Here is a 22,473-nt window from a genome sequence, read left to right on the forward strand (position 1 = left end):
CTCTGTTTAAGCTTCTTGTTCTATTTCTGTTTCTCTGCAAGGAAGTGTACGTAGCATATAACTAAGAGCCAAAAAAGAAAAAAAAATGCCTGCAGTAGGAGGTATACCGCCCTCTGGTGGCAACAGGAAAGTGTACCCGGGAAACCTTACTCTTTATGTTACTGTAACATGTGTCGTTGCAGCCATGGGTGGCTTGATCTTTGGTTACGATATTGGGATTTCTGGTGATTTTCTACTCCTTACAGATCAAGTTTCATATTCTTTTCTCTTTTTGTTACATCATAGTGATACTGCAGTATATAGGTTATGAGTTCTCGAGTTAATAAAAAGAAAAAGGACTTTTCTTTTTCTTTTTTTCTTTTGCTCCTTTGATCTTTCTGTTCAATAATATTGAGTCAATAAGTGGTTTTTTTTTTCCCTTTTTTTCTGATAGGTGGAGTTACGTCCATGGATTCATTCTTGAAGAAGTTCTTTCCTTCAGTTTACCGGAAGAAGAAAGCGGATGAATCGTCAAACCAGTACTGTCAATATGATAGTCAGACACTGACTATGTTCACATCTTCACTGTACTTGGCTGCTTTAATTGCTTCTCTTGTAGCATCTACTATTACGAGAAAATTTGGTAGGAAACTCTCTATGCTTTTTGGCGGTGTACTCTTTTGTGCTGGAGCTATCATCAATGGTGCGGCTAAAGCAGTCTGGATGTTGATTCTTGGTAGAATTTTGCTTGGTTTTGGTATTGGGTTTGCCAATCAGGTATGTTATCCTGTCCTTATGGTTCTTTGTCGGCTGGTTTTTCTGCTTGTTATGTTTTTTATTTATTTGATTGGATCTAGAAATTGGTGTGTTTTGGGATTCTATTTCGGGGTTTCTTTAAGAAGTATTGTCTAGAAAGAAAAAGAAAAGATGCAAGTTTGTGTCTTTATTCCTTTTGTTTATGGGTTTTGCCTATTTAATGATTTTCTCTTTTTTTTTTTTTTTAAAAAAAAAAATCTGGTTTTAAAGAATTTAACTTCTCTTTTTTTTCCCTATATTCTGGAATTCAGCATTTTTACTCCAGATCTGTTCTGCGTATAGACCAGAGTGGGTCTTCTCACAAAATGACAAAAGATGAACTTTTGATACAAACTTGTTTCTGATCCAGATATTAGGCTTTTCTTACTTTATCCCTTTTGATTTTTCTGAACCCAGAAACATCAATGTGTTTGGTTACTGAGAAAAGCCAGGAAAAGGAAAAAAAAGATAGCTTTAGTAGTCAAAGTTATTTTTAAAATAATCTGAAATCAGACAAAAGCATAGGTTTGTTTTTCTGTTTTTTTTTTTCCAAAGTCTTGATTAGCCTTTTTTTTTCTCCTATGCGTGACGTCTCTGGGGCTATTTTTTCAGCAAAAGCTTACTTCTTGATGCTATAGGCATTGAATAAAAATTAATTTGCTTGGCAGAATCTTTTAATGTAAATTTATTGCGAAAGAAAACTACTTGCCTTTATGTTTTTTCTTGATTTGGTTTTTCTTGGATTAATTAAAAACAACAATTGATTTTAACCCAACAAACAGAAGCAACTGGACAAGAACATGTGGTCCCCCAAGAAAAGATTGCTTCATTTGATTCCAATTAGTTGGTGATTAGTAAATTTTAATTATCTAAATTTTATTTGTAATTACAGTCTGTGCCGCTCTACCTCTCTGAGATGGCTCCATACAAATACAGAGGAGCACTGAACATTGGTTTCCAGTTATCAATTACAATTGGTATCCTTGTAGCCAATGTATTGAATTACTTCTTTGCCAAGATTAAGGGTGGTTGGGGTTGGAGGCTGAGTCTTGGTGGTGCTATGGTCCCTGCCCTCATCATTACAGTTGGATCATTAGTCCTTCCAGATACACCAAACTCCATGATTGAACGGGGCCAGCACGAAGAAGCCAGAGCACATCTAAAGAGAGTTCGCGGTGTAGAAGATGTTGATGAGGAGTTTACTGACCTTGTTCATGCTAGTGAAGATTCAAAGAAAGTTGAACATCCTTGGAGGAATTTGTTACAGAGGAAATACAGGCCTCATCTCTCAATGGCCATTGCAATTCCGTTCTTTCAGCAACTCACCGGCATTAATGTGATCATGTTCTATGCTCCTGTTTTGTTCGATACTATTGGATTCGGTAGTGATGCTGCACTCATGTCTGCTGTGATCACTGGTCTTGTTAATGTTTTTGCAACAATGGTCTCAATTTATGGTGTTGATAAGTGGGGAAGGAGGTTCCTTTTCCTTGAGGGTGGAGTTCAAATGTTGATTTGCCAGGTATATACCGAGTTTCCCTAGAGTTAGCAATGCAGGCCGATAGGGCGAATGTTTTTTACTTGGTTCTAATTTCTTCCTTTTTTTCCTGTAATGTGCAGGCAATTGTTGCAGCCTGCATTGGTGCTAAGTTTGGAGTAGATGGAGCTCCCGGTGACTTGCCACAATGGTATGCAGTCGTTGTGGTGCTTTTCATTTGCATTTACGTATCTGGATTCGCCTGGTCTTGGGGTCCCCTGGGATGGCTGGTGCCAAGTGAAATCTTCCCACTGGAAATTCGGTCTGCTGCACAAAGTGTGAATGTTTCTGTCAACATGTTCTTTACATTTGTAGTAGCTCAAGTATTCCTGATAATGCTTTGTCATTTGAAGTTTGGGCTATTCATCTTCTTTGCATTCTTTGTGTTGATAATGTCCATCTTCGTGTACTACTTCTTGCCTGAGACAAAAGGCATCCCAATTGAAGAGATGGGCCAAGTATGGAAGCAACACTGGTACTGGTCAAGATATGTTGTGGATGAAGATTATCCTAATGGAGGGCTTGAAATGGGCAAGGAAGGCCGAATTCCAAAGAATGTGTAACTAAGCTTGGTGGATTTATTTTAGCTTATATTTTGAACCCTTTTCCCTTTTCTTCTTACCTTTTGGGATTAGCAGCAGTACATACTAATGATTTCAATATCAAAAATTATGTGGAAATTTTTATGCAATGAAATTTCAAAGTATAGTTGGGATTATGGAAGTGATTGTGTTATGTGAATTCCACATGGAAGCTAATGATTTTACTACAAGAAGTAAATATTATCAATTGAACTTTTATTGACTTTGGCTTCACTTTTGTCTTTTTATGTTCATGAATCCTGAAAAATACAGCATCTTATTTATGCAGTTTGATAATTGGCTCTAGTAATTCATCCATTACCTTTCCTAATTCCAACTCTTTTGTGGCTTATTCTCAGAGACATAATCATTGCCATTTTTCCATTAGTACTCCACTTGACAAAACAAAGTAGAAAACTTAACTTGTCTTAAATTTCTTCATTTCTTTTTTCTTTTTTCCCTTTCATTTACTTGAGAAGTAAAAATCATAAAGGTGAAACAAGAAATCCTCATTGAACAAGTAGTAATAAATGCATATAATCCTATGATGTGAATAGGGTTAATTACAAACTAATTAAAAAAGAGAGTGAAAGCAGTATACTCATGCTACATAGATTAGTGCTTTCTTTTGCAAGCTATGCACATATTTTAGCTAAGAAATTTGTCTTCTTCTTCTCTTTCTTAGTTTTAAGGAAATTGTCTTTATCAATTCCTTATTACATTATGAGAAAATTTGGGCATACTTTGTTTTCCATTTCTCAATTGCTTGTCAATGCCAAGAAAAAAGGGAAAAAGAAAGAAACAATTTGCCGCCCATTTCTTAAATAAAATGAATCCACATTCACACACGCAATGGATGGAATCACATTTTCTTCCTTACCGATGTATTAACTTTAATATTTTGATTTACGTGGTTAAACAGAAACAAGAAACCTTTTCTTTCCAATATGTTGAAACTATAGCTTAATTTAATAGTTAGAATATTTTAAATATATTCCATTATTTTTGTTTCTTTTTATCAAGATCGAACCTAAATTTATACTTTCATTACCACTTGAAAAGAAACTCTTACACTTTACTAACAACACCATTTAACAATAAAGTGATTAAATTAGACTGGCTAATCACACTGAAATCTAATTGTTGTTTTTTCTTTTTTGGTGTTGCTGCAATTGTTCTTGATAAAAATGATCTGCTCGATATAATTTTTAAGCTAATGTGGCTAATATTCTTTGACCAATTTATCAATTCAGATTAGTTTAATTAATAATTAAGTTAATTGGAACTGTTATATGATCAGCTTAAATAGTCATTTTAAAGTATATGATTTAGCAACATCAACTTAATTTTGATTAAGACAATGAATAGATAAATAGATCAAAATTATACCTAAATGATCAAATCAGACTATTTTTGTTAAAAAATAAATAAATAGACCAAACATCAACTTAATTTAGATTTTTGGGCATCATTAGCCAAATTAAATTTGATAATGCTATATTTGGTTAAAATCTATAAAGAAAGACATGAAAAAAAAAAAGGTAAAATGAGAATAATAAAACTAAAAAAATTATTTTGGTGTTAATAGAATGTATTGACTTACTAAAGTAGAATTTATTTAGAAATTCAATCCATTTTATTAAAATTTAGTTTAGCTTAACCAATTTCACATAAATTATGTAGAATTTTAAATTAATTTCCACTTAATTCAAAGCACATAAACTCTAAATTTATAAATGAATTTTTATGATTTTTTGAGTTCTAATCAAACACAACGTAAATAACAATCGTATCTATCTCTTATTACGAACGAGTATAAGAATATGAATCTAAATTTTTTAACAAGAATCTGAACCTAATTACTAGCAATGATTCTTATTCTCAAACTAAAAGGAAAAAAGAAAAGGAAAAAAGCACAATTGTAGCAAGAGTCACAGGGTGATATCAATGAGAAATGGATATAAGAAAGGTGGCATTTCACTGGAAAACCGAATACAGCTATCAAATGACCGGATCAAAGATCGCCAAAATTCAGAAAACCTGGAATACAAGTGGAGAATCAAGCTTCACATGCTTTTTCAGCAACAATCTTTTCTCTATCCACAATAATGACATTGGAGCATCTTGCGGTGACAATCTTTAAGGGTGAATATAATCAATGATAATCTTTTCCAAGAAAAAGGAAAGGGAAAAAGGGGGGATCTCTTGCAGTCAATTTGGTCACGGCCAAGCACTGAAACAAAAAGGAGAATCGCATGACTAATCTTTAATGGTTTTGGCTCACCTCTTGCCTTTATTATTATGTTATGGATATGTTTTCGGATAGGGTTGACATGGATAATTTTCTCTTATTGGGTTTCTTAAGAGATAAAATTGAAGCAACATTTCGGAGAACCATATGATATGCCATAGTAACTTTGTTTATGCTGTTGGTTTGCTTTTCTTCATGTGTTCCTCAAGTATGTTCGGCATTGGATGCCCCTCATAACCAACTACCTTTATTTTTATTTTTTATTTTTTTTTTACCCTCCTTTTGGTTTATTTATTTATTTATTTTTTCATTATAACAGGTAGAGAATAAAGTGTTGATCTTGTATAAATGGATTCCCACATGTTACTGTCCAATATATTTGTGTCATTCCATTGAATTTGGTAGATTTCCAAGCATACACTTTATAATATTTGCCATTTCTTAATTCAATTCTTGTAATTTTCAAAAAAGAAAAAAAAAAGGAAAAGAGAAGGAACTTTTGGCTTTAAAAATTAATTAATTTCAAAAGAGAGAACAAAATAATTATCTTCTGAGGAGCAAAGCCATCATCAGGGCAATCTTGGTTTTGATCCTGGTGCTTAATCCTAGCTCCAACAGAATTAGGGCCCAATTCCTTGTGAAGTACTTAAAAGAATGGGCCACGCATTGAGCCCTGTTGCAGCTTTTTCTTGATCGTTTCATATATATATTTCGAGTATAATTTTTAGAGCTACAAGTAATCCGACTAAAATTTAATAGGATATAATTATGGAATTTTTACAAAAGAGTTATATAAAATTTGATTGATTGGTCTGTTCTAAGTTCTTTTAATTAGTTTTATTCTTAAGTTAACCTATTTTTCTTTCATCTAACTATTTCATGCAAAAATTGAAGATATCTATTCTTTCTGTGCAGCAAACCCTCATCATGGATAGATAGAGCCGTCAAGAATGTCTAAATAGTGGCCTTTGCATGGAATCATATGCCATAGTAATTACTCATAGATTCCAAATTCTTTTGTTAACGTTACACATTGGATTTCAATTGCAAAATCAGAAAATGGAAAATTGTATTTATAAAATTGTTTGATATACATATATACACAGACGTATAAGTACGATAAGCATCATGAAGTGAATCAGCTCTGCATAATCTAATCTCTAGAATATGCCGCTTTTGAGGACAAACATAAATAATAAAATGCAACTAGCTCTGCGCCCAGCAATTGAAATACATCACTCTCTGAAAGGACTCCTCCGCCTGTTTTCTCTTGCTTTCTCCATCACCACCATCATTGCAGCTAAACAAGTGGGTTTTGTTACTGGCATCAGAACACTGATGGGTGGATTTCCATTTAGAACCATGATGATCTGGGTTAGCAGCCGTCATACTCCTAGCTGCTGCTGCCTTGCATACTCTACTTAGATAACTCATTTTTCTAACTTTTGCTTCTCAGTGCGGTATGTTCCTTTAGCTTGTTTCTTGGAGAATAGGGAATTAGGATCGTGCCTATAAATAGAGGACTAACTGGATAACACGAGCTAGTGGTTTTGGAAAAATACAGTGGAAAGAGTTCTAAAATCCACTAGTTGAGGAACCATGGTTTCTGGCTTTTCCATTGGCGAGATTTTGTATGCATTGATGACCAATGAATACTAATGACGTCCAAAAATGATTTATTGGCAATCTAACAAGAAAGACCCCAGACCTATCAATAACAGTAATGCTTAAGTCAGCTCAAGATGTAAACAGCATTGCTTAAGTCAGAGAAAGGTGCAAATTTGTTTTGTACTGTCTGTAGGTAAATGCAACAATCATTATCCTTAATCTTGTTTTAAATAAGCAAAAACTATGCTTATACATCTAAATCTTGCAATGTGGTGGAACAATTTATGCATATAATTATGGCATAGTTCAGAAAAGGCAGGCCTCCACAGGGACCACAGAAACGAGGAGACAAGCAGCAGCCAGAAAAAGCAAAGATTGCTTGGGAACAGCTCAGAGCTTATCAATGCAGTCGAGTTAAGAGCCAACAGGTTAATCTGCCATTCCCCTATCCTGTCCAGATTGTTAAACCAGGCTGACAATATTGATGTAATCATGGGCCAAGGAGCTTCTAAGTCTTTAGAGCCATTAATAGTTGGGTCGATAACATGAGAGTCAAATAAGCAATGAATTGTGCAGTACGGTCATTATAGTTCAGCTTTATAAGAGGCACACTGGCGTATTATAGGTTCAATAGAAGAAAGATTAGCATCACTCCATTGAAAGAAGAATGGAATATATCAACCAGCAAGGCGGACTTCAAATACTTAATTATCTATAAGACGCAAAATACATAATTTAATTTTTTTATTTATTTATGAGAACAATGGATCATGGACTATTTGTCAAGAAATCGTCACCCTCTTTTTTACGCGTCCTAAAAATAAAAAAATTAACTAATATAGAAAAAAGATTTAAATTCAAAACCTCTCATTTCCAGTTAAATATTTATTTTAATATATATCACATCTCTCTCTCTCTCTCTCTCTCTCTCTCTCTCTCTATATATATATATATATATATATATATATATATATATTTTTTTTTTTTTTGACATTTGTACTCATTTATACTATAAATAATTAAATACAAATAAACATTTTTTTTTAAAAAGAAAAGAAAAGAAAAAGAAATTAAAAAAAGTATCACGAACATTAAATTAATAATTTAGGGTGAAACTGCTCATTAAGTCGAACGAGATGTGACGTGCAATTGCTCCAAAGCTTATTCTCCAGAGTGATAATTGCATGGCATTAAGACCCAAAAAGACAGGTTTTATTTGGGAAACAGAGAAGGGAAAGAAAAAAAAATAATGAAAACAAAATGACAATTATCTACAGGAAAGGTTTTAGTAATTTTACTCAACTCAAATCACAGAAAATTCACCTCACATTTTCTTCTTCTCTTTTTTTTTTTTTTTTTTTTTTACACAAACATGTTGGAGTTTTCCTACACGATACTCTCTGAATATAACATCCTTCACCTTACATGAAAAGATTGGATGAATATACTGAATGGTGGAATTAATATAAAATTTTCTCCATAGAATTGGCACCTTGAAGACGATAAACTACTGCTCTATACAGAGTCTACTCCCTCAACCTGCTGTCGAGCAAGATATCTTTCCCTTCGCTCCTTCTATACACAAGAAATACGCAATCATAAACAAACCATATAACTGAAAAAAATAAAAATAAAAAAAGGATATAAAAGAAACTTGCATAGAATACCCAGATAATGACCCACCCATTCATCTATCACAAGTCCTTCCCCAATAATTCTTGGACCTGCATCTTCTGGAGGCTTTTTACGTGCCTCAACCGCGGCATCCGCATCAGCCAATTGGCGCTTCAGTTTCTCCAGAGCCTATACAAATTAGGATGCACATCCACATAAATGAATATTCTATTAGCACTATTAGCATCTAAGCATAAAAATCCATGGAAAAAGATGCATAGAAACACACAGCAGATAGACGGGATGCAAAAGTGCAGATGCTGACTTTTTATGATTAAGGCATATACTGGTACTTACAGGACTAGGACGCTCTGGATCTAGAAAAACAACTCGCAGTATTTGCTCCATTGCTATTTGATCCTTTTGCTCCTCAAACTACAAAGAAAAAGCATCCAATTGCGTGAGCCATATACAATGAGCTCAAATTTCAAAAAGAGAGAATATGTAGAATACAATAAAAAGAGCCCCTTTACAGTATAGTTACAGTTTTGATTAAAACAAAACTACAACATAGTTTCAGATGCACACTTGACAGGAAGTTATGTAATAATTGTGAAGGATTTCTGGAGTGTGAACCCAACAAAGGAAGCCAAGCAACTATAAAATGTAAAATTAAAAGAATACAATTATTACACAATCACAAAAACACTTCACATGCAAAAGAAGTTTAATATATAAGTATGCAATAATGGCATGTAGTCACAACTAAGCAACAACTTCACTCAAAGTATCAACTAAAAGAACTGTCTTACGCACCAGCTCAGGTACATAATCCATCATTCCATTGACCTTTAGACTCATGATTTTAAATTTAACCTTGCTCTTCTGCTCAACTGGTTTCTCATTGTTTTCTGGGTGCTCAACAAACTTGAATACTGCCATCCAAAGAAAACATTAAAAATTATTGGATAACAGAAAATTATCAGTCCAAACACAATAACATGAAAAAGAATATTATATCTCAATTACCAGTGGCTATGATACTTTCTCCAGGGGCAAGAATAGCCCCTGGAGGACGCATGAAACAGCTTTTTGGTGCAGTTGTTTGAAACTAAAGCAAGAAAAACAAGCAACTTATTAGAAGATTCAGTCATTTACTTAATGGATGATGAACTACAAATCAAATTAAAGAAAAGATTGAAACTGTTCTGCCATGATGCATGATAATGAAACAATTGCATCAAAGAGCAAGAACTGTTTAGCTCTAAGTTCCCAAAGAGTAGCATATGCAATCCAGAAAGCCTACATGTGTTGTCACCATGCAGAATAAAAATATCTAATCGTGAACAGCCTGCACCTTAAAAGCTACGTGGGACTTGCTAGTATTTTTTATTTTGATGGCACTCCTGACCTGCTTGCCGGGTTCATCTAGAAAAGAGATAAAGCAAACAAAACAGAGATTAATCATCATGTAACAATTAGAAGTTCCCTTGAGCAATTGGAAGTATAACAAATTAATATTAGAAAGAAGATAAGAAAAGATATAGTTACTAAAAGAAAATATATATGATGTATATCACTTACTTTTGTCCTAATGAATTCTTTTAATGGTATTCCTTGGTATCAATACCCCTTTGATACAACTCAGAAAGCCATCAGTCAAACCTAAAAGACCAACTCGGTCACAGCCTGCTACTCTTAGCAATGGGGTGGGGGTATTCATGCCTAGGGGCACCGAAGAAAAGACTAGTTTTTCATAACCAAATAGGTTATATGCATAAATTAGTGTTTCCATCACAAATTACTGTTTATAAAGCATATATTTAGAGGAACAACATATGCTTATCAAACTCTCAGATCTCTTTTTAAAATTTATTAGAATATCCCCATCAGAAACTTTGATGGAGTTGTTGAATCTGAAGAAATTAATCTCCCCAGACTTGATCTTAGTTCCAATAATGTCTTGGAGCCGCCAACATGAGTTGGTTTCATTGACATTTTTTTTAAATTTCAAACTTATATATGCTTAATACATCGTCATTGCAATTTACTCGCTAGAAAAAAAAGGACATAATGCCCAAAAAGAGAAAGCGCATCAGTGTGTCCTTTATCAACTGCTGTAAGTGATTAAATAACCTCACATTAAAATATATTAAAAAATAAAAACCTTACATTAGCAAGTTCAAACATGTAATCTTATTCACACTCCTCTTCCCCAAATTCTTAACAGAAATTTTAAACATGTAATTGAAATGAAATAATCAAGTAATCTAACTATTCAAGAAGTGGAAAATCCTCCAACAACAACAAATCAAGAAGGCATTGTTTGGAGCAAATCACGCGCAAGAGTTCAACTGAATCAAATTTATGCAAAATCATGCCATTCTTTGGCGTAACTTGATTTCTATTAGAATGCCTTGTTTTTCTTAAGTTGAAAAGAATAAAAAGACATATGCCTCTAAAGAGTTCATGCAGCAGAAATGACAAGCTCAAATTTTATTTTTTAAATTAGCAATAATCTTTAAGTAAATCAAAGTAATGGTACAAACAACTGCGGTAAATTTGATTTCAAAACGCAACAGTAATAAGCAGCAAATCCAGCCAAAAAATCCAACAAAATTGACTTAAAACAAATCAACAAAATAAAAGAGAAAAAGAGATCTCAATCGTATAAAAAATAGATCAGGCCACAAATAAACAAAAAAAATTATATAATTAAGCAAAACACCAAAGAACATACAAGGAAAGTAGAGCTTAGTAGCAGGATCAAGCTTAAGACGACGACGTGTTGGCAAAAGCGATCTAGCAACAGAAGAAACCGAATTCGAAGAAGCATGAAGATTGGATCCTTCAATTTGTGCGGTGTTGCTATGTTGGTGGGTTGACGATGATGATGATGTATAAGAAGAAGACGGCACCGTGTTACCGTTACTTCCTCTAAAAGGAAGCTTAAAGAATCCCCAGACTTTATTGTTATTGCTGTTACTATTACCATAACTATTATTGTTGTAGTCAGACGGTGACTTGTTGTTGCTGTGGTGGTCTGCTATAGCCATGGATTTTGTTACTTAATTTGCTTCAATTTTGTTTCTCAGAGCATGTAATGCGACGCCGTTTTTCTGGTATTTACGTTATTCAGGGAATGAAGAGAAAGAAGTTGTTGCAGTGATGAAAGTGGAAGGTCGGCTGTTGCCACAGAGAAAGAGAGAGAGAGAGTCGAATTGTCGAAGCTGAGAAAGAGAGAGACTGGGGACGGATTTTAAAGCGAGTATTTAATCGGGATTTGATTAGTCGTATTCGCGTCCGCGCCTTACACTAGTATTATTTTTTTTCCCTTTTTCCTCGTTATCCAGCTTAAAACGGCATCGTGTGCATGACTGACATTTTCCTTTTGAATTCTCATGTTTCTTTTTTGACCCTGTGATAAGGAGACTACGTCGCACTTGTGATCTGATATATAAAAAAACTCATTATTCATTAATATAAAATAATTATACATGTATTCATTATTTTAGGTTTAAATATAAAATTATATAAAAATATAATTTATAAAGTATTATATAATAAGAGAAATAAATAATATATATTAATAATTTTCTCTATACGGCAAGCTTAAAAGCATATTTAATAGTATTTTTTATTCTAAAAATAATAATTTTATAATAAATAATATTCTAAAAAATATTTAAATATAGAAAACATAATTCGATAAATTTTTTATATTTTATTATTTATCTTCCATTTATTTCTATAAATATTAATGGTTTTAGTTTTTTATTTCACTAATAAAAATAAAAATAATAATTATTAATTAAATCAAATACATAAAAACCTATAATATATTTATTAAATATAAGTAAAAAATAAAATTTGATTTTTATATGTAAAAAGTGAAATTAATTTTTATTTCATATTTAAAAAATAAATAATATATTAAAATGGCATTTTATATCATGACTCTTAAATAAAAAATTTGACATATAGAAAAATATATTGAATCTAATTTTATTTTTTATTTTATATTTAATAAATATATAATAATTTTTTTATATATTCAAATTAATTAATATTTATAATTGTTATTAAAATTTTTAAAATGTATAGAAATAAAATTATTAATATTTATAAAAACCAATTAAAATATAAAATTTACTTTTGTATATAAATATTTTTATTATAAAAATTATTGATATTTAAAATAAAAATGCTGTAACACGCTTAGTAGAATAAATACAAAAGGAAGACCGTGACTCGTGCAGTAGCAGTAGTTTCTTGTGTATGCTAAAAAGAGAGAATGGGCCAATGTTAAAGTCTTATTTGAGCCGTTGACGTGGGGTTGTTGACTTTAGGGGGCAAAAAGGTAGGGTGATAATTGTGGTTTTGGCTTATTATTTTATTTAAGTGGGATTAGTAGTGGGATTAGTTGATTATATTATTCAAATAAAGTATTGAGTGGTCCGACATTCAGCATTTTTTATCAATAATTTCCTGTATATTTTCTATTAAAATTGAAGATAATTAGTTTAATTTATTTTGAAATAAATATATTTCAATAATATTCATTTTTTTAACAAAGAAAAATATACAGAAAGAGAGAAATATAATTCTCAAAAAATAATAAATATTTTATAAGAATTAGTTTTTCGTCTTTTAAATTTAACCACATACAATGTTGCTTCAAAAAAATTTAGAAAAAAAGATAAATAAAGAAGTCTTAATATTTAATAGTTTCCATAAGAAACATAATTTAAAATTATAAGGAATACTCTTCCACGTGAAAGCAAAGAAAAATAAAACTGGTTGAGTTTTGTAATTTCTTTTGATAAAAAAAGAGATATTTAACTGTTTAGATGTTGGATTATGTACATTGGGATGCAATTGCTTTCTAGTTTCAAGTGTTCAACCGTGTTGGGTCTTCATTCAATCACGGCTAGGGTCAAGGCAATTTCAGGTCGTGGTAAGCAATGATGGATGAACAAATAGACTGTGTATGACATTCTGACTTTTTAGTCTAATTAAGGAATGCGTCAAAATAGAAAAACTTTTAAATAGTCTATTATATAACTTACAAGAAAGTCTACAGCACAAAATATTGCTGTAAATTTATACGCATGCTTTAGAAATCTCATTTGGATCATGAAGAAAAACCCTAATAAGAACGCCACGATTATGAAACAATCCAAAGAAAAAGTCAGAGATAAGGTTTGATTTTAATTAATAATTTATGACGAATGAATCAATGATCATTAGCAAGAAGGCTCTATAAAATATTCACGAACTCGAGCTTTTTAATTAGTTGATTGATGGCGGAAGTAAAAACATAATTAAATTGCAAAAAGAACTCAAAACTGTAACTCAGAATCGTCCCATTGAAGGACTGCAGAATCTATATTCTCTTCTCTCTTCAGCTTATCCTTGACGAACCAATCACATATCTTTCCAGCATTCAGCTCCTCAATTGCACATCCTTCTTCCTCAGAGATTACTCTCAAGAGGTTCAGCGATGATATCTGAACATACAGATACACATAATTCAATTTCATGTCGCGTTATTATATTTATTTGTAATTTTTGACATTTTCCGTACTTAGATTTTATTATTAACAGAGAAGGCCATACCGTTAACCGGCATAGGAAGCGCTCATGAGTGCTTAAACCAGATATCTCAACCAAACCAGCTTCTTCAAGACTCAAGAAACTTCGCCTTTCTGTCTTCTTTTTCTCTGGTTCTTGTGCACTGCATCCTCTCAGTGAAAGTTTTCTTCTGTGGAATACCTTCCTTGGAGTGGGCATTTGTTGTTTTACCATTTCTTTCGGGAGCTTTGAGGGGTTCAGGATAAATGTTGATTGACAGGTCTTACAAATTTCGAGCGAAATCATACTTTTTCCTTTCTTTTTTCGCAAGTTCTTGGCTAAGACGTTAACAGAAATGTGTAATGGAGCTACAGATTGTGTGCTTATCATTTTCGTTCAGGGACTTTTGTGTGGTGGAAATAGAAAATGGAATATGGATTATCCAAGAAAAATTTCCATGTAGGGCTTCTTCCCTGATTCGACCGTGTTGGGTTTAGAACATTAACAAGCCCACTCTTGGTCTGATCTACTAATAAAATCGGGCCCATATGTAATCTTCTCTCTCTCTCTCTCTCTCTCTCTCTGGAAAAGGGATAAGGAGTCTTTTAATTGCAGAACAGAAAACAAAATGGACGGTTTTGACTTCTTACACTACTTGATTATATCTATTAGCTCCCAAAATAAACGTAACAACAGGGATTATGTTTATGCTATATCTATACATAAATATTTACAGATATTATATACAAATTAAAGGGATTACAATTTATAATATATTCCTCCTAGTTATTATTCGAAAAACTAACAACTCAACTAATTAATTGAAAAGCTGCTGAATTTGCTTGTTCTTGATGATGATGAGTTTGTTAATTAGGACCCCAGCAGCTCAAGTACATGACCGTCCTGAGAGACTCCTCAGCTTTCTTAAGCTTGTCGTTCTTGGCTGCAGACTTACTTAAAGCATCAGAATCAACAGCAGTAGCACCAGAAAAACGTCTTGCCTGCTTTGAAGAAGCTGCAGACTCTGTCAAAGACTTTGATGCCTTATCTTTCATTCCCTGCAACGCTCGCATTCCTGCCTGGTACATCACCCTGCTCGCATACCTCAAGCTCATTTATAAAGAAGATAAATAAGTAATTGAAAAATATGTGGAGTAAGATATTAATTCTTGTTTGAGATGCGAAATTGAGAGTCAAATATATAGAGAAAGAGATGGGAACTATGGGCTATATGATCTGGTTCAGTTTGAGGGAGATTGACAAGAAAACTGGGTGCTATATTTCTGGGGGTAGGCGGCGCTTGCGACTTAATGAATTGAGGAGAAAAGAACAATTGGATAAGCCGATAAGGATGATTCTCTGCCTACGTAGGATTTACTTGGAAGAAGCTTCTGCACCTCTGGATTCTTCCAATTTTGATAGCCTTGTAATCGAAGAAATTGTTTGAAAAACACTACTTTCTACTTAAAGCCCGAATATCTATCTAATCTTGGTCCAAATGGTGTCGGCCCTGTCACGGCCCATTTTGGCAATCACCAGCTCACCACGTTTTCATCCTCAGTGATGAAGGAAGTGATGGTGAAAACTCAACGTTTAAAAAAGAGGCAATGACCTCCCGAACCAAATCCTTTCACTTGAAGGGAAGAGCAACTGCCAACAAGTCTCACCTAGTCTTTCCCTCCAATGGATCTTCTTCTCCACTCCGCTTCTCACCTCTCCACCGCCAGATACATTCACCGTCGTCATCTTCATCTTACTTCACTTACACCTCGACGTAAAGGATTCTTTCCTGTAAGGTCCACTCCACTCGACTCTTCTCCTTTTCATCAAAATTTCTCTCTCTCTCTACTTTTTTTACATTTCATATTTAAAAAAAAAAATCATTTCTGCTGCTGTATTTTCAGGTCGAGCCTTCCATTTCAAACTCACGAGGCAAAGTACCACAGAGAGCTGGAAGCTGCAATTAAAGTCGTGGAAAGAGCTTGTCGTCTTTGCGTTGACGTAAGCATTTTCTTTATTAACAGGGATTGCTTGTAATTCCTTTTTCTCTTTAAAATAAATTCAAGTGTTACGTGTGATGGTGAGATTTATTGGCAGGTGAAACGATCACTGTTTTCTAGTGAAGGAAGGATAGTTGAAAAGAATGACCAGACTCCAGTTACTATTGCTGATTTTGGAGTTCAGGCACTTGTCAGCTTAGGTTTTTTTTTTTTGTTGTATTGTTTATTTTTTAATCTTATGTTAATTTAAATTTCATTCTTGCTTGAAATTTTGCTGAATGTTAATGCATTTTCTGCTGCCGATGTTTAAAAAGTGCCAAATTGTGTATAAGGCATTGTTTGATTCTTTTGGACTAAATCATTTGATATCTTGCAAAATGAAGTCATTTGCTGCAAAATGCCTTATTTGATATCTAGAAACTGTGAGAATTGACTAAATAGAATTTAATTCAATGAAATTATGGCATTCTTAGTATAGCAGTGTTTGGAAAAAGATCATGTACAAGAGTTCAATTGAATTGAATTCTTGCAAAATCATGTCAGTTTTGGCATGATTTAATATCTTTCAAGATGCCTTACTTTCTTTTCCAGTTGAAAGAATTAAATTCTACCAACTGTGAGTAATGGACTTTCAAAACATAAAAATGACATCATAGAATTGGATTAAATTGAATAGAATTCTTGCTTCTTTTAGATTTATAAACAAGGGGCATGTGAATTTTTCAGGATGCCTTTGGATTGTTAATTTTCTTGCCATTTCTGGGACCAAAAGTTCTTGGTTTTTCTCTCTTTATTTTTTGGACAGAACTGGGTAAGGTGTTCCCTTCTATTCCCTTGGTGGCTGAAGAGGATTCAAGTTTCGTACGCTCAAATAATTTGGTGGATTCTGTTGTAAGTGTGGTTACTGATAAAGCCAACTCCAATGATAAACCATTGAAACATGCTGATGTCCTAGCAGCAATTGACAGAGGGGGGAAGAATCCTATTGTTTTTGGAACAAACCCAGCCACATATTGGGTAGGTAACTCTATTCAGCAAAATGTGTTTTGAAGCAATAATTTATTTTTATTTTTCAAATGCTATGTTATGTTCCTGGAATCTGGTTATTCAAATTACTTATGGCTCTTAGCAATATCCATACGAGCTTGTCCTATGTTTATTTATTTGTTTTTGAAAGGGATTTGTGATTATTATTATAGTTTCATCTTGCAGTTTGCAGTGCAGCGGGGTAGGTCAGTTTTAACATTATCAAGAAGCATTATTACTTGAGTTATATCTCTTCTATTATCATGGTCTATAAATTCAATGCAGGTACTAGATCCAATTGATGGCACTAAAGGTTTTGTTAAAGGAAATGAGGCCCTATATGTGGTGTGTTTTATTTTAATTTCTATTTCTAATCTCTTTGTTGTTTTTCCATTTGAGAAGTGTCCTTATGGATGAGATAAACAATTTGGTTCAAGTCACTAACTAGCTAGTTTCCAAGAAAAATTTTCCTGAAAGTATAATCCATCCGGCAGTTTCCCCACTGGCTAAGCAGTTGGTACTTGTGCTGATTTTCAGGTAGGTTTGGCTCTTGTGGTGGAAGGAGAGATTGTATTAGGTGTTATGGGCTGCCCCAACTGGACAGAGGATAATTCCTACAAATCCACTACTAAAATTGAAAATATGCTATCTGGACCTGGGACCCTTATGGTAGCTCATGTCGGGTGTGGAACATGGACAAAGGAATTACCAGATATGCTGGGTAGATCAACCAAAGTTCTTGATGGTTGGACCCGATGTATTGTTGATGGACATAACTTGGTGCCTGAAGCACGTTTTTGTATTTCAGACAGTCAAACATGGGAGTCTTTGCCACTTTCAGATTTATTTGATGCAACAAGTGAAGCTGATAGTGTTGGCGATAAAGAAATTCTCCTTTTGCCCACTTGCTGTGGAAGGTTGTGTCCTATCTATCGATATTTTAACTACATTATACTACATTGGCTGTGCCTTCTTGAATTCTGATTGCTACTGTAGGGTGATTTAGTGTTTGCTGTTTGTCAAAGTCTACAAATGATGCTAAACCAAATTAACAAAGTAAATTTATATGTATGAGCTTCTGAACTGCACTCCACTGGCGTTCACCTAAGTATTTGTCATGTTTTGGCACAAAACATGATCAAGGGACAAACAAGGCAACCTTGAATCAGTTAACCAAGATAAACTAACTGTGAAATGTCTCTAATTGGTGGAGGGTACTTGCATTTGAATGGTGGTGGGAATGGTGTATAACACCTTTCTCATTCTAAAATCCTTTGTTTAACAGTGATGAAGATGTAACCATTACCTAAACTCTGGATTAACAGGCTTCACTGAATTTACATGATATAGTTGTGATTTAATGCAGTTTATGCAAGTATCTAATGGTGGCTTCGGGTAGGGCATCGGTCTTCATACTTCGATCAACGACTCAGAGAACCATCAAGGTACAATATTGATTTTAAAGAAAAGAAAAAAAGGAAAAGTTGTTGTTATACTGACTCTTTTATAATTAATATACTTGGCGGGATAAAAATTGTAAATACTAAAGATATTAATTTATTAAGTTTATGAAAGATAAAAACTCTAAAATAGTATGAGACTATATATTCAAAGCAAGTCAGTATATAAAAATTAATAAACTACTACATAAAAAGAATTTATTATAAAAAGTATAAGCTGAATACTTGTTAAACAAGTGATTGCAAAGAAACTTATATATATATATATGATAACTTCTAATTGTTTGTGGTTGATAACTTCTAAAATTCCAATAATCATAAACATAACAAACATTAAAGGAATGATATATAGACATATAACATTTCTCTTCTAAATAAGGTATATCTTTCAAAATTTATTAGTTATTGAATAATAAGCTTTTAACCATTCAATGAGGAATGAAGTTCTTTGAAAAAATTTTAATTAAGAGGGTCGACTTTACTTAATTTTTAAAGTTAATAACTGTAGGCTTGGGATCATGCTGTTGGCATAATATGCGTACATGAAGCTGGGGGAAAGGTATGTGATCCTTCACCAGCCTCTTTCTTAATTCATTATTTGTGGCTGTTAACACATGTCAATTGATCTCCTGGATTGACATATTGATATTTTTGTCTGCTGATCAATTATAATTATAAATGTACTTGAAAGGGATAACAACAGAAAATAGTATATGTTCTTATTCCAATTTTCGAGAACATGAATATGCTGCTGGATGCATTTGAAGAATTATTGAAATCATTTCAGCTTCCTAGCAAGATAGCCTCCATTTTCTTCTGCAATTGGTTGGTATAATTATACTGGAAAGGATGAGTTTGCAGAATTACAGTACCACTTGGAGGCAATTAGAGGAAAGATCCCAGGGATCCCAGATGAGGGAACCCTAGGAGAGCCGCCGACTAGAGATCTTTGGCAAGTTGGCAGGCACTTATTTTATACATGATCTCTTACGCCATACTTGGGAATTTCAACATTTATCAATGTTTAGTGCTGCATATCTTCCTTACAGGAAGTTTTGGTCAGCAAATCCATGAAGAATTTTCTCTTATGAATGCCTAGGTGCGAAAGATGGTGCCTCTTTGAAATCAAATAATGTCACTTCGCCATCCTCCATGTATTGGGGAATCATGTTCTAGTTCCTTTCTGGCCCCCTCCTGGCATTTAGTATTGTTGTCTTAGCTGAAGACCTGATTCTGTAAAAATTTCATTTCTTAGCTTGGCAGTGTACATAAAATTTGTACGGTGTGAATGATTGTAGAACTTATACTAAAACTTGAGATATATTGTAATAACTTGTATCTTGTTCAATCTAATAATCTACTCCCTCTTCGGCAGGTAACTGACTGGAAAGGGAACCAGCTTGATTTTGCAGCAGATCAAGTAGAACGAAGGATTATATTCCCATCAGGTGGTGTTCTCGTAACTAATGGTAAATTACATAATCAGATAGTGGAGATGATTGCTTCAAGTTCAGCCGTTGGTTAACAGTAAATGATATCCAGTCTGGGTCAGTCTCTTCCTTGTGGTTAAAGAGAAAGATTTGACTGGGAGTTGTTTCAATCATTCTGCATTTTTCTTATTTTTGAAGCTGACATCAACTCAGCCTACAAATGTTTCTTTCGAAACAATTATGCAACACTATAATTCAGAGCTTTTATGCTGAAATATGGTAAAATGATCAAGCTGCCAATGGAAAATTGAGCACTTACAATTTCACATGGTATCATACGTATAAAGCTGTAACATTATGAAAGATGACCAGTAGTTAACTGTGCTCTATATTGGAGCTTTTTCCCTTTTAAAAGATTTTCAGATTCCATTAAATTTCAACCTCCTGCCACTTTCATGATGGTTATAATAAAAAAAGAATTAAGGACAAATTGAAGTCCATGTTTATAATAATAATTATGATCATAGTTAAGTCTTTCTTTACATACCAGCAAAATTGTTGTTCGAGTGCCGTGTGCCGATGATGTTTGTCTAATAAATGTATGCCTTCTTTGCGGTACCAATAAATGGGAACTGGAGCACGTGAAACCCTAACTAGGCTTTTAAATCAGTTCGAATGACCAATATGCTTGGAGCACGTCTGAAGCTCTCAATTCAGGGTTCTTACCAATAAATTATATCCTCCTCGCTCATCATCTTTTTGCCCTATTGTAATTTTTTAAAGCAACCAAATCTTGAGAAAGTTCTGGGCGTATCTCAAAAAGGCCAGGTGTCTTCTCTGTTTTATGTACCAGTAATATATGAATTCACAAATGGACTCCGTACTATTTTCTTTTCTCTAAAAAGTACATAGAGAAAGAAAATGTGCATTAATATAGTAACAATTGGATAGCCGTCTACACATGCCTTGGATCTCGTATCCAAGAATAGCCATAAACAAAATGAATTTTGTTTAAAGAATTGATCTTGCAGCAATAATACCAAACCCAATCTTCTACCATATTCGACAGGTGGAGCAATCAAACAGCTAACTTCATATATATATAAGTAAAAATAATGTTTTTTTTTCTTAAAGCTCATGCCTGCATTAAATAATTATTAGTTAATCTACCAAATTTCTGTACACAGACACACCCGCGAGTCAACGCCAAGACGTAAGGCTAGCTGCATTTCAGGTAACCCATTTACTAAGCAAACCCTAAAATTTGGACAAGTAATTACCATTTCAAGCACAAGATGTAAGCATTCTGCATTTCTCTACTATTTTTATGCTTTTGCTGATTTGGCTACATTTTTATTACTCGTATGTCTCAATGACAGCGAACAGGGGGACATTAAACCTAAGATTATGGTTATTATTTATTCATTTATAGAAAGGCTTATTAGAACCCATATCCAATAATACATTGATTCCCCTTTCTTGTTGCTTTTATAATCACCAATATTAATTTTAATGCAACAATAAAATAACAGCGTAGGCAAGAAAGCATCCAAGCAACCTAAGGAAGATGTAATTAATTATCTTTCTTATGGTAAAAAAAAATTAAAAAAATACTAACAATACTTTTTTTATATGCATTTTTAATAGGATTTGTGATTCTATTTCAGCATGTGTGATTTCAAGCTTTTAGTATTTGATGTCCATGTATAAATCAAGAACAGGGTTGTAGTCAGATGAGAGATTACATTATATGGAAGCCTGTGGATGGGTTGATCTAGAAGACCCAAATTCATGCTTCAAGAGTAATTAATGTCTTGAATGATGAGATGTAGGTTAGAAATTCCGCCTAACACACCACCGCATAAATGGTGCTTAACCAAACGGAATAATAATTAAGCATAGAGGATAATTAATTTTAAATAAATTGGCACAATGCAGTTGATTGAGCTGCTTTGGTTGGTTTAGCCGATGTAGACGCCAATCTATTCGTTTTCGTTTCAATTTAATCAACATTTCAATAGGAAACTTAATGAAGGCTGCTTGCGAATGAAGAAAGTGTGAAATGAATCATGCATTTGCTTGTGCTGGAATTCAGTAAAAGCCATTATTATTTACCTTTTTAACAGTTTATTTATCAGACAATTCTCTGGTCATACATTGATGCTAGATATTCTATTGAGAAAACTTCTTTTTTAAAAAAAAAAATAATTATATTATATTTCATGATAAATAAATAAATTTATTTTTTTATAAAATAAAAAATAGATGTCAAAAGTGAAATTTTGTTATTTTATGAGAGGACCAAATGCATTGGCGTGTTGAAAAATGAAAATGATCAAAAATTGCAGCTTTAAAGGTGGAAATGAAGGCGTAGGACCACTTAAAACATGGACATCTTTTTCTTCTTTTTCTCTTTTGGAACATTATATAATGAATCAAGTATTCATATCTTTTCAGCACCCAGAATTTCTCCTATTCCCTTTTAGACCTTCCACGCCCTTCCCTTACTTCATCTTATTGAAGAAAAGGAAACCTAATTGTACATCTCATATTCGATCTGCGTTCATATTGTTTTTGTTCTTTTACTACCAAAAAGTGTTCATTTGTCTTCTAGAGTC

The 22,473-nt window shown here is 33.2% G+C and overlaps 4 protein-coding genes across 7 annotated transcripts; 2 read left to right on the forward strand and 2 right to left on the reverse strand.

Annotated features, from left to right (window-relative positions):
• LOC8275367 (sugar carrier protein C) lies at positions 1-2,996 on the forward strand. Its single transcript, NM_001323743.1, is given in 4 exon segments — positions 1-224; positions 434-756; positions 1,667-2,296; positions 2,395-2,996. Coding segments are annotated over 4 exon segments (1,572 nt in total). The 5' UTR covers positions 1-85; the 3' UTR covers positions 2,875-2,996.
• Positions 2,997-8,023: 5,027 nt separating this feature from the next.
• On the reverse strand, positions 8,024-11,647 carry LOC8275369 (vesicle-associated protein 4-2). The gene is made up of 7 exons (XM_002524646.4): positions 11,106-11,647; positions 9,723-9,793; positions 9,395-9,476; positions 9,182-9,300; positions 8,723-8,800; positions 8,435-8,554; positions 8,024-8,326 (listed from the first exon to the last, which is right to left on the reverse strand). Exons 1-7 carry the CDS (start codon positions 11,419-11,421, stop codon positions 8,267-8,269), a joined length of 846 nt encoding a protein of 281 aa, XP_002524692.2. The 5' UTR covers positions 11,422-11,647; the 3' UTR covers positions 8,024-8,266.
• A 1,986-nt stretch (positions 11,648-13,633) lies between these two features.
• On the reverse strand, positions 13,634-14,739 carry LOC8275370. The gene is made up of 2 exons (XM_002524647.4): positions 13,985-14,739; positions 13,634-13,875 (listed from the first exon to the last, which is right to left on the reverse strand). Exons 1-2 carry the CDS (start codon positions 14,327-14,329, stop codon positions 13,708-13,710), a joined length of 513 nt encoding a protein of 170 aa, XP_002524693.2. The 5' UTR covers positions 14,330-14,739; the 3' UTR covers positions 13,634-13,707.
• Positions 14,740-14,839: 100 nt separating this feature from the next.
• Positions 14,840-20,181, forward strand: LOC8275373 (putative PAP-specific phosphatase, mitochondrial). Of its 4 annotated transcripts, none has more exons than XM_048374130.1 (11): positions 14,840-15,735; positions 15,844-15,940; positions 16,037-16,139; positions 16,745-16,830; positions 16,898-16,956; positions 17,152-17,167; positions 17,251-17,310; positions 17,503-17,882; positions 18,332-18,410; positions 18,934-18,984; positions 19,801-20,181. In XM_048374130.1, the coding sequence occupies exons 1-11, from the start codon at positions 15,623-15,625 to the stop codon at positions 19,948-19,950; spliced, it is 1,194 nt and encodes a 397-aa protein (XP_048230087.1). In that variant the 5' UTR covers positions 14,840-15,622; the 3' UTR covers positions 19,951-20,181. The 4 variants fall into 4 exon arrangements, with proteins under 4 accessions (XP_048230087.1, XP_048230086.1, XP_002524696.1 ...); XM_048374129.1 differs by having other exon boundaries at positions 16,908-16,956; positions 17,139-17,167; XM_002524650.4 differs by lacking the exon at positions 17,152-17,167 and having other exon boundaries at positions 16,745-16,956.
• Positions 20,182-22,473: the final 2,292 nt, after the last annotated feature.

This window comes from Ricinus communis, chromosome 5 (genome assembly GCF_019578655.1).
Source record: "Ricinus communis isolate WT05 ecotype wild-type chromosome 5, ASM1957865v1, whole genome shotgun sequence".
In the NCBI taxonomy this organism is placed as follows: domain Eukaryota; kingdom Viridiplantae; phylum Streptophyta; class Magnoliopsida; order Malpighiales; family Euphorbiaceae; genus Ricinus; species Ricinus communis.

Bases quoted from the DNA above. Each gene is read 5' to 3' on its own strand.
- LOC8275369 (XM_002524646.4), bottom strand. From the start codon at position 11,421: ATGGCTATAGCAGACCACCACAGCAACAACAAGTCACCGTCTGACTAC. The intron at 8,801-9,181 runs GTGCGTAAGACA...TTTTCTTTGTAG, and splicing joins TGGATTATGTACCTGAGCTG to TTTGAGGAGCAAAAGGATCA. The intron at 8,555-8,722 runs GTAAGTACCAGT...TAATTTGTATAG, and splicing joins ATCCAGAGCGTCCTAGTCCT to GCTCTGGAGAAACTGAAGCG.
- LOC8275370 (XM_002524647.4), bottom strand. From the start codon at position 14,329: ATGATAAGCACACAATCTGTAGCTCCATTACACATTTCTGTTAACGTC. The intron at 13,876-13,984 runs GTATGGCCTTCT...CTGTATGTTCAG, and splicing joins GCTTCCTATGCCGGTTAACG to ATATCATCGCTGAACCTCTT.
- LOC8275373 (XM_002524650.4), top strand. From the start codon at position 15,623: ATGGATCTTCTTCTCCACTCCGCTTCTCACCTCTCCACCGCCAGATAC. The intron at 16,957-17,250 runs GTAGGTAACTCT...AATTCAATGCAG, and splicing joins CAAACCCAGCCACATATTGG to GTACTAGATCCAATTGATGG. The intron at 18,411-18,933 runs GTACAATATTGA...TAATAACTGTAG, and splicing joins CGACTCAGAGAACCATCAAG to GCTTGGGATCATGCTGTTGG.